The following is a 17,641-nucleotide window of genomic DNA, read 5'->3' as shown; positions in this document are numbered from 1 at the left end:
TAAAAAATAAGGCTGCTGCCAGGGTTAGTGGCTCAAGCCAGCCACAGCACTGGCTGCTTGACAAGGAGGGGTCGGTAGGGTGACGGCTCAAGCCAGCCTGGGCAGGACCTCATTGGACTCCATCTCAACCTGTGGATGGGTGTGGTGGCCTACAGCAACACAGAAGCATAGTGCTGGGCACGGTGATGTTCACCCCTCCTCTCAGGTATATGGAAAGCACACATAAGAAAATCACAGTCCAGGCTGGCCCAAGCATGAAGTGAGACCCTATCTAAAAATAACCAACACTAAAAGGGCTGGTGGAATGGTTCAAGTAGTAGAGCTCCTGCCTAGCAAGTGCAAGGCCTGAGTTCAACACTCAGTACCACCAGAAATCAATCAAACAGAAGTCTGCAAGCTTTCATGTAATTTCAAAGCCTGGGAAGCCAGAGCTGGGTACCCTGGCACATATCTATAATCTCAGCCATTGGGAAGCAAGACAGAAGACTAGAGAGTCCCAAGCCAGGCTGTGCTACATACATAGTGAGGCCTTGTCTCAAAAATAAAAAAGAGCCGGGCGCCGGTGACTCACGTGTGTAATCCTAGCTACTCAGGAGGCTGAGATCTGAGGATCAAAGTTCAAAGCCAGCCTGGGCAGGAAAGACCTTGAGACTCCTATCTCCAATAAACCACTAGAAAACCAGAAGTGGCGCTGTAGCTCAAGTGGTAGAGCGCTCGCCTTGAGCTGAAGAGCTGAGGGATCAGTGCCCAGGCCCAGAGTTCAAGCCCCACGACCAACAAAAAATACAATAATAAATAAAAAAGAAGGAAGGAGGGGAACACGGAAGGAAGGAAAAGCAGCAAGGAAGCAAGAAAAAACCACTGAGAATTCTAGCTGTCTTCCTGTTGGGCTCATCAAGAGCCAAAGCTACTACTCTGAATGTCCTCAGGAACAAGGGAAACTAAGGAAAGTTGAATGACAATGAGAAAGCAAGTCAGATGTTAACATTTTTAGTTTAAAAAATTAAAAATTACTTGAGTTAAAGAAATTTTTAAAATGTTAAATTACTTTTTAAAAGGAAGTTCTAGAGTTGAAAAGTACAGTAACCAGAGGTGTCTGTGGAAGACATGCAGAGCAAGACCCATTTCCAGAGTAATTGGAACTGCTGTAGCAGCAGCAGTCCACGCAGTTACATGCATGGTTATTCTTTTGCATAGGTCAGGACTGACCAGTATAACTCAAAACATAATTCATCAACATGGTTGAGTTGTAAAAAGTGACAAAATAGGAGGTAAAGCTGCACACCAGTGGCTCACGCCTTTGATCCTAGCTACTCAGGAGGCTGACATCTTGGGGATCGCAGTTTGAAGCCAGTCCATGCAGGAAAGTCTGTGCGACTCTTAGCTCCAGTTAATTACAGAAAAAGCCAGAAGTGGCTCTGTGGCTCAAGTGATGGAGTACTATCCCTGCCCAGGACTGGCCAAAAAAAAAGAGGCCCACTCATGGCTGTGTGTGGGTGGACAGGTCTGTCTTCATCAGGCTCTGGGGAATGACCCAAGCGTGGTTCCTGCAGTGTTGGGCAGTTGGTCAGGAAGGAGATCTGAGGCTCCGAGGTCTGAGGCCGGGGTTTTGGCAGCCTCAGGCATCTCCATGTTCTGGGGTCTGTTGGGGTCCACAGTAAAGTGACTTTCCCACAGTTCCCGCACAGTGCAGATCATGTTTGTTAAAGTTGAATACCCAGTCCATCTTATCCTCACTGCCAGAGAAGAATGCCAACAGCTCCTTCAACTGAGAGGCACAGGCCAAAAGAAAGCCCAGCAGAAACAGTGATACAGCCCATGAGCCTCCCAGAAGCTGGTGTCTGGTCCTGCAGGACCATAGCCCCCTGAGCTCTTGGCACCCTGGAGCAGGCGGTCGGTCCCTGCCATTAGCATGTGGTGGGACGCATGGCTTTGGAGCTAGCCGTTGCAGCCAGTGGCTGTGAACTGGCATGGCCCCAGGGACTGCTGTGCTTATTTGATGCTCACACAACTCTTCTGTGAAGTGTCCTTTCAACATCTTTGCTCATTTTTTACTTAATTTTTTGTCTACCTTTTTTTCTTGTCAGTACTGAAAATTAAACTGACCTTAGTACTTGCTAAGCAAATGCCCTGTTACTTGTGCTACTTCTCCAGGTCAATCTACTTGTTTTTGAGTTGTAGGAGTTATTTATATATTCTAACCACGAGGTCCTTACCAGATACATAGACCTGACATAAATTGTGAACATTTAGTACATGATTTGTCCTTACATTTTCCTACTGATGTCTTTCGTAAAACCAACTGTTTCAATTTTGATGGAATCCATTTTATTTATTCATTTTTATTAATTATTTTATTTTTTATTTTTTGGTCGTGGGGCCTGAACTCTGGCCTGGGCTCACTCAAAGTGAGCACTCCACCACTTGAGCCACAGCCCCACTTCCACTTTTCTGGTGGTTTATTGGAGATAAGAGTTTCACAGACTTTCCTGCCTGGGCTGGCTTTGAACCGTGATCCTCAGATCTCAACCTCCTGAGCTGCCACCAACACCCAGCTTTGGAATCCAATTTAATATTACCTTTTCAGATCTGAACGTGTGTTCTATTTTGGAATACTATCTGTAGCTTACAAACATTTTCTTTACAATTTTCTTCTAGTCTTAGAGTTCTGACTCTTAAGTTTAGCGCTGTCATTCAAGGTCAGGTAGGTAGGTATGATGTGAGGTAAGGGTTGAATTTCATTTTTTTTTTCCATGTGGATTTTCAATTGTTTTTCCTCCGTATCTTCTCATTGAATTGTCCTCCACTTTTGTTGAACATACATGTGTGAATCCACGTGGGGCTCTCTGCCTGTTCGGCACAGCTGTTGTACTATATATTTGTCTGTCACTGTGGGTTTGGTTGATTGTGTCTGTCTGTCTGTCTGTCCGTCCGTCTGTCCTAGGGTTAGAACTCAGGTCCTGGGCACTGTTCCTGAGCTTTCTTTGCTCAAAGCTAATGCTCTACCATTTGAACCACAGCTCTACTTCCAGTTTTCACTGAAAAACAGCAAATGAACTCTTGCAGACTTTTTTAAAGTCCTGTGCTTTCTTTTGATAGTTTCATACAACACCTATTTTCTCTCTATGCAGCCCCCAACCTGCGCATACGAACAGCCTGTGTCTCTGAGGCTTGTACCAGGGGTCTGCCCACACTGAGATCCAGAGCCCCACAGCCACCCAAACTTGGGTCCTCTCCATGACCCAGGGCCTAGCCCCCTAAGGGGGACAGGTTCCAGAAGTCTGCGGACTCATTCCAATTCTCTCATAGGTTTCTTTGGGTTTAGTATGATATGGCAAGCACAGTAGGTTCACAGAACTCTCCTTGCTTCCTCCATGGGCTTTGTTCCTGCCAGTCTAGTGCCTGGTTCCGTTTTGAAAGGTGCAAGACAGTACATAGCACAGGGAGGAGATTCTCATCCTCAGCCCGGCTTGGCCTGGTCCTGGCATATATGTTTGAAGGAACCCGTGGGCTCACCCTCAGCCTGACTTTTGGTGATTGGTGAAGTCCCCTCCTGTCGGTACCTTCTGTCTGGCAGAGTGACCAGTGCCCCATCAGCCCTGGTCATGTTGTGGTCACCTCAGCAAAGATGGATTGAGTTGCTTTGTGGACAGAGCCATAGTTCCATCCAACATAAATATAATGTGTCCCACAGACGAAACAAATATAATCTTAAAATGTTTAATAAAACTTAAAAGCAAAATTTAAGAGTACAAACTACTGTTGTTTCAACATGTGATCAATATAAAGACTATCAGTAAGCTATTTCACATCTTTTTTTTTTTTTTTTTTTTCTGTACCGAGTCTCCCAAATGCCATGTGTGTTTTACACTCTGTGCCATCCCTGGGACCATCGTGGGTGGCCGGTGGCTACCACCCCGGCCCATGCAGGTGGAGGGCAGCTGGAGCTAGGGATGGCCTGTCTTCTTTGGTGCATCTCACATGTAAGCAAACCGCTGAATCATCAGGCCTCCAGCTGCAGAATACACATGCCAGAAAATAACTCAGGAATTTTTTTTTTTCTGGGTTACACATTACTTTATTATTTTAGAGTGTACTCCTACTTGCAACAAAGAGTTAACTAAAATAGCCTCAGACAGGTCCATCAGAGGATTCCAGAACGCAAGGTTATTATGGGAGATGGCTTCTAGCACCTTGTTGTCCTTGAAGACCTTCCAGTGGAACAAGACATGGAAGTAAGACAAGATATTGATGTTCCTGACTCTGAAGGCTTAGGCTAATGTCTAGGTTTGCATTTTAGCTTTCAACAACATTTTTTTTTTTCTGGTTTTTTTTTTCTTTTTTTTTTTTTAATTTTTTTATTGTAAAGATACTATACAGAGGGTTACAGTTACATGTAACTCAGGAATTTTTTTGGCAAATAAAAGTTGAAAACAGGAAGCTCAATTTTTGCTTTGCAATAGTTTCCAAATAATAGTGTGAAGTCTGTTTTATTTTTCTGATGACTGAGGGAAGGGTACTGAGCAGAGTTGTTGGGAATAGTGTTTGGTGTTGTCTGGAAGAGGTTGTCCATAGGCCTTATTAAGGGACATTATTTGCCAGTACACCTGAGCCTCCTCCCAGGAGCTGGCGTCAGGTGCTGGGGCCCTGTTCATGCTTCGAAGACCCACATGGGCACTCAGACCCCAGCACCTGTGTCAGGGTGTAGCTGCACCCCATGTTGATGTGTAGAATGCTGGGCAAGTTATTTTTCTCACAGAACTGCATTGTCTGCCTCCCTGCCTGCCTGCCTGCCTGCCTGCCTGCCTCCCTCCCTCCCTCCCTCCCTCCCTCTTTCTCTCTCTCTCTCTCTCTCTCTTTCTTTCTTTCTTTCTTTCTTTCTTTCTTTCTTTCTTTCTTTCTTTCTTTCTTTCTTTTTCTTTCTTTCTTTCTTTCTTTCTTTCTTTTTTGGTTGGTTGTGGGGCCTGAACTCTAGCCCTGGGCACTGTCCCTCAGCTCTTCAGCTCAAAGCCAGTGTTCTACCACTTGAGCCACAGCACTTCTGGCTTTTTCTGCTTATGTGGTGCTGAGGAATGGAACCCAGGGCCTCATGCAAACGAGGCAAGCGCTCTACCACTGAGCCACCTTCCCAGCCCTGCATTGTCTTTCTACTTCAGTGTTTCTTCTGATGGCTCCCTTGGTAACAGGAAAGACTGTAGACTCTGATGTACCATGAGAGTGTTTGATATGCATAAAATGCCTAGAACAATGGTGCACCTGTGGGGTTGTTAGCACATCACATCTATAATGTGGTGCGTGGACACGGGAAGCACAGCCTCAGATATTCTGGCATCTACTACTGACGCTCGTGATACCAGTGCAGATTCTTGTCATCTCAGTCACACACACTAACCCCGAAGACGGGAAGTGACCAGAAGTCCTAATGTTGGCTGGAATGGGCCTGAGGCCATTTGCCCCATGACCAGTGTTCCTATAGCTCACTCTTTGCCCGTCAGAGTCCTCACAGCTGTGACAAGAACATTTCCCAAGGTCCTGAAGGTCTTCAGAACCCTTCCATTGGTGTCAGACCTCCCCTTTTTGGAGGGAGCCGTGGGCTCCCAAGCAAGGGGCCTTGTCATTCACCCTGTGGTTGTATCTTCCTTCCCTTTATTTCATTCCAGCTTGATCTGTTGGGGGAGTAGTCAGTAGTCACAGTTACCTGTTCTGTACACAGAGGGGGGAGCTGGGTTCAGGCCTTTTCCAGGGGTAGGGATCACAGAGTCTTTGTTGGCAGATCCCTGTGTGATCAGGGCCTCAAGCCAGCTCAGTGCAGAAGTCCAGTGACTACAGGTGAGGGAAGGCAGGGACCTGCCGTGCCGGCCTGTCGGAATGGCAGGCCAGGTCTAGCAGAGCTGGTGCACCATCTTTACCTTGTTTAGGACCTTTGGAAGAATCAGGGTCAGAGCTCCAAGAGCCACATGCCAGGACACAGTCTCCTGCAGTGGCGGCCCTCCACCCAAGCCCTCATTTCTCACTGCCATTTCAGGTTAACTCGCTATGCCACACAGCCTGCAGGCAGCACAGCCTACCTGTGCCTGTTGTGCGATGCAGAGCGGAGGGATGAGAAGGGTGGTTCTGTGACTTGGTGACACAGACTCGGTGCTGATGAGGACGGCCCTGCCAGTGCCCTGACGCGTCCCGGTGAGGCCGCAGAGCTGCCTGTACTGGCCCTCGCCCTCATCTTTAGATGTCAGTGATAAGTCACTCAAGTTTCCCACATCCTTGCACTGTATATGTTTTCTTAGCCTAGAGTAGACTAGAGACTTGAGGGTGGCTCAGTATAAGCTTAGTATGTACAAAGCCCTAGATCCCATCACAGCACTGAAACACAAATAACTAAAACTGAGCACTGGTGGCTCATACCTGTAATCTTAGCTATTCAGGAAGCAGATATCTGAAGAGCACAGTTCAAAGCCATGCCATGCAGAAAAGTTCATGAGACTTACCTCCAATTAACCAGCAAAAATCAGAAAGTAGAGCTGTGGTTCAAGTGGTACAGTGCTAGCCTCGAACAACAACAACAAAAAGCTAAGGACAATGCCCAGGCCTTGAGTTCAAGCCTCAGTACCAGCACACACACAAAAATTGTTCTTGATTTGTCGCTGTTCTGCAGGAAGTTTAAGATTGTATTCCTTCCTCCTCCTCTTCCTTCCATTTTAGTCAGAGTGGACAGGGTCAGCTGGCAAGTTCAAAAGCTGTGGGAGCATCTAGCCATGTGAGGTAGGTGGGTGCTCACCCCTGTAATCCTGGCTACTCAGGAGGCTGAGACCTGAGGATCCCAGTTGAAAGCCAGCTCAGGCAGGAAAGTCAGTGAGACTTTACTCTCCTGCCAACCGGCAACAAAGTGGAACCAGAGCTGTGGCTCTCGTGGTAGAGCACAGCCTTGCCCAAAAAAGCTAGTGAACAGCACCTAGGCACAATGTTCAAGTTTGAGTACTGGCACAAAAATAAATAAGTAAAGCTAGGTGTCGGTGGCTCATGCCTGTAATCCTAGCTACACAGGAGGCTGAGATCTGAGGATCGTGATTCGAAGCCAGCCCAGGCGGGAAAGTCTAGGAGACTCTTATCGCCAATAAACTACTCAGAAAAAGTAGGAAGTCGTGTTGTAGCTCAGTGGTAGAGTGCTAGCCTTGAGCAAAAGATGCTCAGGGACCCCACCCAGGCCTAAAGTCCAAGCCCCAGGACTGGCAAAAATATATAAATAAATAAATACTCTATTGTATTTGTACAATACACTTTGTTTATCTATTCTCAGCTAATGGCTACTCTGATTGGTTCTACTGTTTGGCTATCATGAGTAACGCTGAACATTTTGTTCTTTTTTTTTTTTTTTTGGTCAGTCATAGGGCTTGTCCCTCAGCCCTTCAGCTCAAGGCAAGCTCTCTATCACTTGAGCCACACAGCACCACTTCCGGCCTTTACTGCTTACATAGTGCTGAGGAATCGAACCCAGGGCCTCAGGCATGCAAGGCAAGCATTCTACCACTGAGCCACCTTCCCAGCCCTTGGCATTCTACTACTTGAGCCACATGACCAATTTTTCTGTTTATGTGGTGCTGAGGAATTGAACCCAGGGCATCATGCATTCAAGGCAAGCACTCTACCACTGAGCCTCTTTCCCAGCCCCTTGTGCATGTTTTTGTGTGGGTGTATATTTGCAGTTTTATTGACTATGTATCTTGGAACAGAATTGTTGGGTAATGTTGTAACTCTCTGTTTAACCTTTTGAGGAATTGCTTGACTATTTTCCAAAGCAGTGGCTCCATTTTCCATTCCTCCCAGCACTTCATGCAAGCTCTAGTTTCTCCACATCCTCACCAACTCTTGTTACTATGCATCTTACAGTACAGGCATCCTGCAGGTGTAGAATATGAAATGCTTAATTTACTATTTATTCAATTTACATCTCCTTGAAAACGAATGATATCAAGCATTTTTGTGTGCTTATCAGTCATTTGTATATCTTTGGAGAAATATCTATTCCAAGTCTTCTGCTCACTTAAAAAAATGGAATTGTTCATGTACTTAATGTTGAATTTTAAAATTATATATCTGAAATACTAGGCCCTTGTCAGATTTATGATTTACAAATATAGTCTTTCTTTTTTTTTTCTTATTTTCTTAATGGTACCCTTTGAAATATAATTTTCTAATGTAATTGTATCCAGTTTATCTCATTTTTCTTGTTCATGCTTTTGGTATCATATCTTAGAAAATATTGCCCAAACTATAAAGACATGCCTGTTTTCTTCTCAGAATTTTAGGTTGAATACTTATATTTAAGCCTTTGATATATTTTGAGTCTGTTTGTGTTTCTGTTTTTGGTTGGTTGGTTGGTTTTTTCCATTCCAGTGCTTGAACTCAGGGCCTTCTCATACTTGCTCAACTTTTTTGCTCAAGGCTGGTGCTCTAACACTTGAGCGGCTTGAGCCTAGTAGTTTGCTGGTTAATTGTAGATAGAATCTTACAGACTTTTCTGCCTGGGCTGGCATCAAACTGCGACCCTCAGGTCTCAGCCTCCCAAGCAGCTAGGGTTATAGGAGTGAGCCACTGGTACCCAGCTTGAGTTAATTTTATATACCGTATGGGACAGGAGTCGAACTTCCTATGTTTACATGTTGTCTGTAGTCACTGAACTGTCTCAGTAATAATCTTTTTTTTGAAAATCAATTGTTCATAAATATCTGGACTTATTTCCTTTCATAGCTATGACCATCGTCTTCTGAAGAAAAAAGTCACCTGGGATTTTTATTATATAAAATCTGTAGCTAAGGGCTGGGAAGGTGGCTCAGTGACAGAGCGCTTACCTTGCATGCATGAGGCCCTGGGTTCGATTCCTCAGCACCACATCAGCAAAAAGAAAAAAAAAGCCGGAAGTGGCTCTGTGGCTCAAGTGGTAGAGCACTAGCCTTGAGCTGAAGAGCTGAGGGACAGCGTTCAGGCCCCACGACCGGACCCCCAAAAAAACAAATCTGTAGATAAATTAGGGAGTATTTATATCATAAAAATAGTTTTTCACAAAAATGTGATAGCCTTCAATTTATGTGTGCTTTTACTTTTAAAATGTAATTTTTGAACTAGAATAAATCATGTTGAGGTAAGCCAAGCTTAGAGAGGCCAGGGGCAGGTGTTTTCTCTCATATGCAGAAGTTAGATCTAAAATACACCAGGACAGGGGCTGGGAAGGTGGCTGAGTGGTAGAGCGCTTGCCTTGCATGCCTGAGGCCCTGGGTTTGATCCTCAGCACCACATAAGCAAAAAGAAAAAAGCCAGAGTGGCGCTGTGGCTCAAGTGGTAGAGCGCTAGCCTTGAACTGAAGAGCTGAGGGACAGCGCCCAGGCCCAGAGTTCAGGCCCCACGACCGGACCCAAAAATAAATAAATAAAATAAAGTAAAATAAAATACACCAGGACACAATAAGTGATACCAGACTCTAGACACTCATACATGGTGAGGCTGAAAGAAGGTCCTCGTAGGGAAGGGACACAAAGGTGCAAGGCCTCCATGCTTCTGATCATATAAAACTGAAATGAACGCTAAGAAATTAATGTAATTTTCCATGGAGTTCGTCAGTTTATTCCTAAGTGTTTTATATGGTATTGTGTTTGCTTAATATCATCTTTGGAGTATTTATTGCTACTGTATAGAATCCTGTTGTGTGGGCTGGGAAGGCGGCTCAGTGGTAGAGCACTTGCCTTGCATGCTCGAGGCCCTGGGTTCGATTCCTCAGCACCACATAAAAAAAAAAGCCGGAAGTGGCGCTGTGGCTCAAGTGGTAGAGTGCTAGCCTTGAGCTGAAGAGCTGAGGGACAGTGCCCAGGCCCAGAGTTCAGGCCCCACGACCGGACCCCAAAAAAAAAAAAAAAAAAAAAAGAATCCTGTTGTGTTTATATAAGGATCTTTATCCCACAAGTTTGCTGACTGTATTATTGGCATAGATTTTGTGTGTGTGTGTGTGTGTGCACACGTGCTCATATATACATGTATGTTCCTTACACTTTTTCCTTAAAGGATAATGCTGTCTGCAAATCTTCCTTTCTAAGCTGGTATTGTTTACATCTTGTCCAGTAGCTCTGCTTACACTTCCATTCACAATATCTAATTAGAGTTGTGAGGATAGATGTTTTGTGTTATTTCTGACCTGGTGTGGACAGCCCTCCAACATGTTGGCTGTTATTTGTTTGGCGGTACTGGATTAAACTCAGGTCCTCTCATGTACTAGACAAGCTTGTGCATGTACTGCATCACAGCCCCAGACTTTTTTTTTTGAATAGGACTCAACTTTAGACCTGGGCTGGCCTGGGTCACAGCCCTCCTTCTTCATAGTGAGGGTAACAGCTCACACTGCCCAGATGTGTATGCACATGTGTGCACACGCCCAGGGGCTTGAACACAGGGCCTCATGCTCTTGATTGGTGTTCTTGCTCATGGCTGGCACTTTACCAGTTGTCATGCGGTTTCTGGGTGTTTGTTTAATTGGATATAGGAGTCAAACAGCTTTGTTTGCCCAGGCTCACTTCAGACTGCAATCCTCAGATCTCAACTTTTTGAGTAGCTAAGGTTATAGATACACGCCGCCAGGAGAGGTCTCACAAACTTCTTGTTTGACCTGGCCTTTAACTACAGTCCTCCCATTGTCTATCTCCTGAGTATCAGCTGGGATTACAGGCCTAAGCCACCACACCGAACAGCATTTCACAGTTTAAAGCATGACTTAGCTGTCATTTCAGCCTTCAGTAGGTCGAAGCAGTTCTGAGTCACTGTGCCAATACAGAGTTGGATTTGGTCAGGTGGTTCTTCTATAACTCTTGAGATGGCTACCTAGTTGTTGGTCCTCATCTTCATGTTGTATATGACAGTGACTGATTTTCACATCCATTCATTTGTCCTCAGATAAAGTTCTACCCAGCCATAGTGTAGGTCCTTTGTCCATAATGACTTTGCACAATTCACGCGAGTTATGTTGAGAATTTTTGCATCTGTTTTCATGAGGGACATTAGTGTGCCTTTCCTTAGATGTGATCTTTTAGCCTGTTTGGGTAGCCGGCCCTGCAGGGGGGTAGGAAGTAACCTTCTTCTGTGTCTGAAACTCCACTGGAACGGCATCAATTCCTAGGTGTTTGCCAGCATTTACCAGGAACGCCTCCCAGCTTTTTCTTTGTTGGGAATGTTCTTGATTTTTCTGTCTCATTAAGGTTGTTTTTCAGTTTTCTATGTTTTCAGTTGGTTCTGATGGTTAATGTCTCTCTAGAATCTCTGCGTTTGTCCATGTTACCTAGACATTATCCATTACCTTCTTTGCTACTTCAGGTTTTCCTCCTTGTGACTGAAAGTGGAATGTTTATTGTTGGTTCTAATGTACCGCGTTACTGTCACCAAATGCAGATATCAGCTTCTATGTTAGGATCTGGAGGTGAAGTGGGCAGGTTGCCAATTTCTACCTGTCTTGCCAGCCTGATACCATTGTTGAGTTCCCATGAGAAGAGACATGAAATCCCTTTGTTACTTAATGGCGTGTTGTGAGTAGGTCGCACGAGAAGCTGTTCTTTTCTGTTAATGATGTCGATGCTAATTGCTTCTAGGTATTCACCTCAAACGGCCCCACAGTGATCATGCCTACCTGGTTCTGCTCTCGAACTTGGTTTCTCCACGTGGGACCATTTGACGAGGGAGGGAAGGTAAGTGCTGTGAAGGACTCAGACCCTTCACCTGGCCAGCCCTTGGTGTCCTCTGTCCTCTCATGGTGTTTCCTAAGCCACGGCTCAGAGACTCACCTCCATGAGACTGTGTATATCCCCTGAGCTACACCTGCTCGGGGAAAGCACCTGGCCTCAAACCCAGGTTATTCTCATCCTGGGTGAGCTGGTTGGGGAATGTAGAGTATCTGGTCTAAGAAGTCCTATTCTGGTTGGGGATCTGTTCTGGCTGTCTCTAGGGACGCAGGAGCTAGGAGCCCTATTCCTGTCTGGGATCCACTCTGGCTGTCTCTAGAGGAGCCCTGCTCCTGTCAGGGGCCTGGGTGTCTTTGCCTACCTGTGGGAAGGGGGAGTCCGGGCCACACACGCAAGCTCTGTGGCGAGTCACAGGAACCATGCTGGCCGCTGGCCTTGCCACCAGCAGTTATGCGGCCCAGAAATATTCCAGCCCCACACAGAACCTGTCATGAACCTTACTGGCCACATACCAGCCTACCTTCTTCGAGCCCTTTTTATTCCTGCTCTCTTCCTCGGGGGGCAGTTTTGTGCATAGGTATTGGATTTCTGATTCGTGAGCCCTCCCTGCCCCAAACCCTCAACTGTTGGTTAAGGTGTGGTTTAGGTCAGAACTTGGGGAGGGGCCGTCTGTGACATAGCTTGGGGCTGTTGTTTTTGTAGGAGAAGAAGTAGGTTTTAACCCAGGATGCTTAGTTCCTGTTTAAGTTTCACTGTCATTCTGGACAGTTTTCCAGTTCCTGGCTCAACATCGCCCCTTCTGCCACTCTGATGAAATGCAGCCCACCCTGGACCCCTGCCTGGGTCCAGGACTCCTGGAGAGCTGCGACCTGACTTGTGTTTCCTTCTGTCTCAGGGACCATGCCTCTGGGTTCTCACCACAAGTGTCCTCGGCATCTTGCCAGGGCTTCCCAGTCATTCAGCTTGGCCTCTCCTCTTTCCCCAGTGCGTGAGCTGCTGGTGCTCAGGACATGGTGGCTGAGGCTGCCTTCCTCCTCCGAGATGTGTCTGTGGTTAGCGTGCAATGTTTGTCCTAAGATCTTCTGTGCCCACAGAGTGTCCTTTAGGGCAGAATTAAGATGTAGACCCACCTGTCTCTCCTCTGTCCCACATCTTCTCTGGCCTGTCTCAGGGAGAAAGTCAGTTGCTTATCTCTTTTTGACTCTGCATTGACACATCACTGTTGATCCTCCAAAATGGTTTTCGTGTTGCGTCTTTTCTTTGTTTTTTGGTCCAGCGGCAGTGGGGGTGGGGGGCGGGGGTTTGAACTCTGGGCCTGGGCGCTGTTCCTCAGCTCTTGAGCTCAAGGTGAGCACTCTACTGCTTGAGCCACAGCGCCACTTCCGGTTTTGAGTGGTTTATTAGAGATACGAGTCTCACGGACTTTCCTGCCCGGGCTGGCTTTGAACTGTGGCCTCAGCTTTCAGCCTCCTGAGTAGCTGGGGTGACAGCATGAGCACCGCACCTGGCTCTTTTCTTTTTTTGAGATAGGTTCTCACTATGTTACCCAAGCTGGCCCTAAACGTGTCAGCTCAAGCAAATCCCTCCACCTTGGCCTCTTGAGTATTTGGGACCCACACCTGGCTCAAAGCTAGTTTCTTGGCAACAAGAGCACCCTTCTGTCCCCTGCCTGATAGCTGGGGTGGGCTGGCGCAGCTGGTGAGTGCATTCTCCTTTGGCTCCTGCAGGGTGTGCCGGAGGACCTGCTGTTCTTCTACGAGCACCTCAGGAAGGGGGGTGGCGTCTTCCGGGTGGACCACAGCCTGCTCCTCTACCGCTACCACCTGTGTGCAGCCACACACTCTGTCCTTGAGTAAGTCGGTCACGCCTGGTTCTAGAAGCTCTGTGGGGAGGCTGCCATAGACCTGGTCTAGTAGGCAGTGTTGGGGTGTAGAGGTCATGACGGTCCTTGGAGGAAGTGCAGGGTCTAAAAGACCGGCCCTGTCCTGGCTGTGTGAGGTGGAGCCATGGCCACACGAGGTGAGCCGGCCTCATGGGGGCACAGGCCTTCGTTGGGCGGTGGTGGGAGCCATGGTTGGACCTCAGAGACTCTCCTCACAAGCCCTGGACACTCAGGCCTTAGTCTGGGTGTCACAGGCTGCGACTGAACTGCATCCTCCGCTAGAGGCATCCTGGCAGGGCGTGGGGACCTATCTTCAGTGGGCCAGGGAGTCCAGCCAGCCCCCCTCGTTCTCCGCCATGTGCCAGCCCCATTTCTGGCCTAGCATGTGCCAGGGCATCACTCCAGGGGAAGGCGAAGGGGAGGTCAACTCTGTGTGGGGTAGGGGAGGTGTCTCACGGTTGTGTGTGTGACAGGAGGCTACTGGCTGTCAGGTGCTGGCCCCACGGTGCTGTAGGCTGGCCTCGGGGTGTCCCTGACTATGAGGAGCTGGCTCATGCTGACCCCACTCCTGTCCAGGATGGGACTCCCTGAGTAAGAGCCATCTCCCTGGTGTCTTGACATCTACAACAGGGCCGCAACTTGAAGGTTATAATTGTGCCATGTACAGGAAGACTCAGATGTGCCTGCCACCCTTCGTTAAGCCTGAATTTGATGCAGCTGCCCTAGAACACTATCTTGCTGAGAATTACCCTAGATTTGACGTGTGCTGACGGGACCTATACAGTTAGGAAGGTGTTTAGCAGGAAGATGAGAGAATCAAATAGGGACTGGAAAACAGGAGAAGAAAAAAATCAAGAGTTGGTTATTTGAAGCCGGGCACCTGTGGCTCACACCTGTAATCCTAGCTAATCTCAGGAGGCTGAGATCTGAGGATAGAAATTCAAAGCCAGTCTGGGCACCAAAGTCTGAGAGACTCTTAACCTTTAATTAACCACCAGAAAACTGGAAATGACACTGTGATTCAAAGTGATAGAGCACTAGCCTTGAGCAAGAGAGCTCAGGGGCCACACTCAGGCACTGAGTTCAAGCCCCACGACCAAGAAAAAAAAAAAAGAGTTGGTTATTTGAAAAATAAGATTGATAAACTTTTAGCAAGACTGATTTTTAAAAACCACAAATTTGCCATTATTGAGCATGAAAAAGGGACAATTAGTGCTAATGTCACTAATATTTTTTAAATAAGTTAGTAAATTAACTTTTTAAAAAGAAGAGTTGGACCATGTGGCATTACTGATGTCTTCTACCAAAGTATAAACAACATTGTGGCTCCAATCTTATTTCAAATGCTTCCAGGAAATGAGAAGTGAGATTTACCAGGTGTTAGAAGGGAAGCCAGCTTACTGCTTAATGATGTCACAAGTCTGATGTCAAAATGTACAAGGACATAATAGGAGGATGAGTTACAGACTAACGCCTCTGATGCAAACGTAACTCAGAATACCAGAGGGTCAGGTCCAGGAGCATAGAGGGGAAGGTAATGCAGCAGGAACACAAGTCTGGTTTAACGGGCAAAATCAAGCATTACAGTTTACTGCTTGAGCAGAATAAAAGAAAAATCACAAGATCAACTCAGTAGATACAGAAAAAGCATATGACAAGATTTAATATCCATTTGTGGTATTTTTAATTCAGAAAACTAGAAATAGGAGAGAACTTTCTCAGTCTGTTACACCTCCAAAAAGCTGTAACTTGGGCTGGGAAATTGGCTCAGTGGTAGAGTGCTTGCCTCGCACGCATGCCTCGGCACCACACAAGCAGAAAAAAGCTGGAAATGGCGCTGTTGCTCAAGTGGTAGGGCACTAGCCTTGACCTGAAGAGCTGAGGCCCAGGCCCAGAGTTCAGCCCCCATGACTGACAAAAAATAAAAATTTAAAAAATCTGTAACTTCAAACTTAAAATAGTTACATCTGTGCAAATCTTGTCAGAAGTCCTCTGGTGGTGACTCTTAGTCTGCCTTTTTGTTTTAAATTGAGAATGACCTGTATTTGCATCATTTAGCATTTTTGTAGGAGATACTGAACATACACCAAGACATGAAAGAATAACTTCTGGGAAATTAAACACTGCCCCTGTTTGTGAACTCCTGAGCCAGACTTTAGTCACTCACTCACCACTAGACACTGGTGCGACCCTTGGGTCTCACCAGACAGCACGTTTCACCGTGTGCTTGCCTCTCTGTAAGTCAGCGCCTCTGGCACCGCTCTTGAGATGTGCAGTCCTCACCCCCATGCCACCTGGACAGGATTTCTACTCATCAGAGGGCGGACGCGGAACAGCTTCGGCCCTTTCCCATCCGCTCCTCTCACCACATGAGAACGTAGGGCCCAGGCAACTGAACACAAAGCCTGCCAGTGCCTTGGGCCTTGGTGTCCAGATCTGGAGCAGTATTTCCTCCTCTACAACACTTCCTTTGTATATTAAGGCAGATTGTATATTCTGAACCCTTGGAGCTGGTTGTGGAGCCTGTGTACCCAGACAAGCTGCCCATGCTCCTAGGACCCTCTGAGACGTATGCTCTGTACAGTGACATGTCCACAATGCTGTTCTGATAATGCTGACAGCCTCTGGCTGCTGCCCTTGGCTGCTTCTTCCCCTAAGACTTAGCAGGAAGAGAAAGGCATATAGGATGTCCAATAAGCCTGTTCTCCAAACAGGGTTTCTGAGATGAGCACGAGACACAGATAAGTTCTTGCCAATATGAAGATTTGTCCACCCTGACTGCTTCCGAATCTCTCCTTCGTGTAGTGGTGCTCAGCAGGGCAAGCGTGTGAAGGGGGTAGGCCCAGCGAGCGGGCGACCCCAGCACCACACAGGCTCCCAGGCATCGCAGCCATCAGTGGGCGAGTGGGTGACCCCAGCACCACACAGGCCGCCAGGCATCACAGCCATCAGGGGCGGCCCCAGCACCACACAGGCTGCCAGGCATCGCAGCCATGAGTGGGTGAGTGGGCGACCCCAGCACCACACAGGCTCCCAGGCATCGCAGCCATCAGGGGCGGGTCTCTGTGACCTGCCTTCCTCCACCTTTCGACCACAACCCACCACATGGTCTTAAATCAGGATTTTCCCTCCACAGGGATAACTAAGGGACTCCGCTCCGTGTGGATAGGTCAGAAACAGATCATCTGAGTGTCAGAGCTACTCTTGCACAGATGCGCACACACCTGCACACAAATATACTCCACATACATATGCTGTAATGCATGCATAGCACACATGTGCATGTACATGTGTCACACTAAACACACTGCTGCATATGTGCACAGTGCACATGAACATATAAGGCATTTGTGTGAGGGTCCCACAGGCTCTTCTTTGCCTAGAACTCTCACCCTTCCTATCAGAGCCCAGCTACAGACACGCATGTCCTGGGCTCTTGGCTGACGCAGGGCCTGGGGCGCTAGCGCACCCTCTGGTCATCTGCCTGCCGTGGACCACCCAGCTGCCTTTTATTCCTCACACTGGGTACCTCTAGAGCCATCTCTGCAGGAAAGGTGTCCTTCTTGGTCCTGGGTGTGGCTCAAGTGGTATAGCACTTGCTTAGCAAATGGGCAATCCTGGGCTGGACCCCCAATATAGCATAAAAGGGTGGCCTTTTCTTGTTGGGAGCTGATTCTTTCCTTGTGAAAGATTTCACCCATTAGGCCTGAACTGTGAGGTTCAGGCTCTCTTACCTGTGAAAGGTCCCACCTCCCTGGTAAGAGGAAGCTGTGCACACATGGCTGTGCAGAGGGTATTTTATAGGGACTAAAGTGTGTCCTGCATGTCCAGTTCTCCCAGAAGTGAGACGCGAGAGAGCCACAGCCCAGCTAAACATGCTGCTCACCTCCCTGCACTGTGCCTGCAGCCAGCACAGCCCTAACTCTGAGCAACTAGTGCTGGGCCCAAGGCAGTGAACAGGGCCCGAAGGGGCTGGCTTCGCACTGGGTCAGAAGGCTGGAGGGGTCCCAGGACGTGGGAAGGAGGCCTGTCCATGCTCATGGCCCTG

The 17,641-nt window shown here is 47.5% G+C and overlaps 1 protein-coding gene across 9 annotated transcripts in view; it reads left to right on the top strand.

The window, feature by feature from the left end:
* Positions 1-17,641, top strand: part of LOC138815378 (queuosine-tRNA galactosyltransferase) — a 65,738-nt gene that overhangs the window by 39,780 nt on the left and 8,317 nt on the right. For all 9 annotated transcript variants that reach the window (XR_011368310.1, XR_011368309.1, XR_011368313.1 and 6 more), the window contains 2 exons: positions 11,622-11,717; positions 13,439-13,563. Coding sequence is in view for 5 of the 9 variants with exons in the window: in XM_070004777.1 (XP_069860878.1) it covers positions 11,622-11,717; positions 13,439-13,563 (221 nt within the window). In the remaining 4 variants the exon portion in view is untranslated. The remainder of the gene's footprint in view (positions 1-11,621; positions 11,718-13,438; positions 13,564-17,641) is intronic.

The sequence above is a fragment of the Dipodomys merriami genome, unplaced genomic scaffold (assembly GCF_024711535.1).
Source record: "Dipodomys merriami isolate MVZ:Mamm:240054 unplaced genomic scaffold, mDipMer1.0.p SCAF_1091, whole genome shotgun sequence".
Classification (NCBI taxonomy): Eukaryota; Metazoa; Chordata; class Mammalia; order Rodentia; family Heteromyidae; genus Dipodomys; species Dipodomys merriami.
The sequence above is the reverse complement of the archived record's forward strand: the minus strand, read 5'-3'. Positions and strand labels throughout refer to the sequence as shown.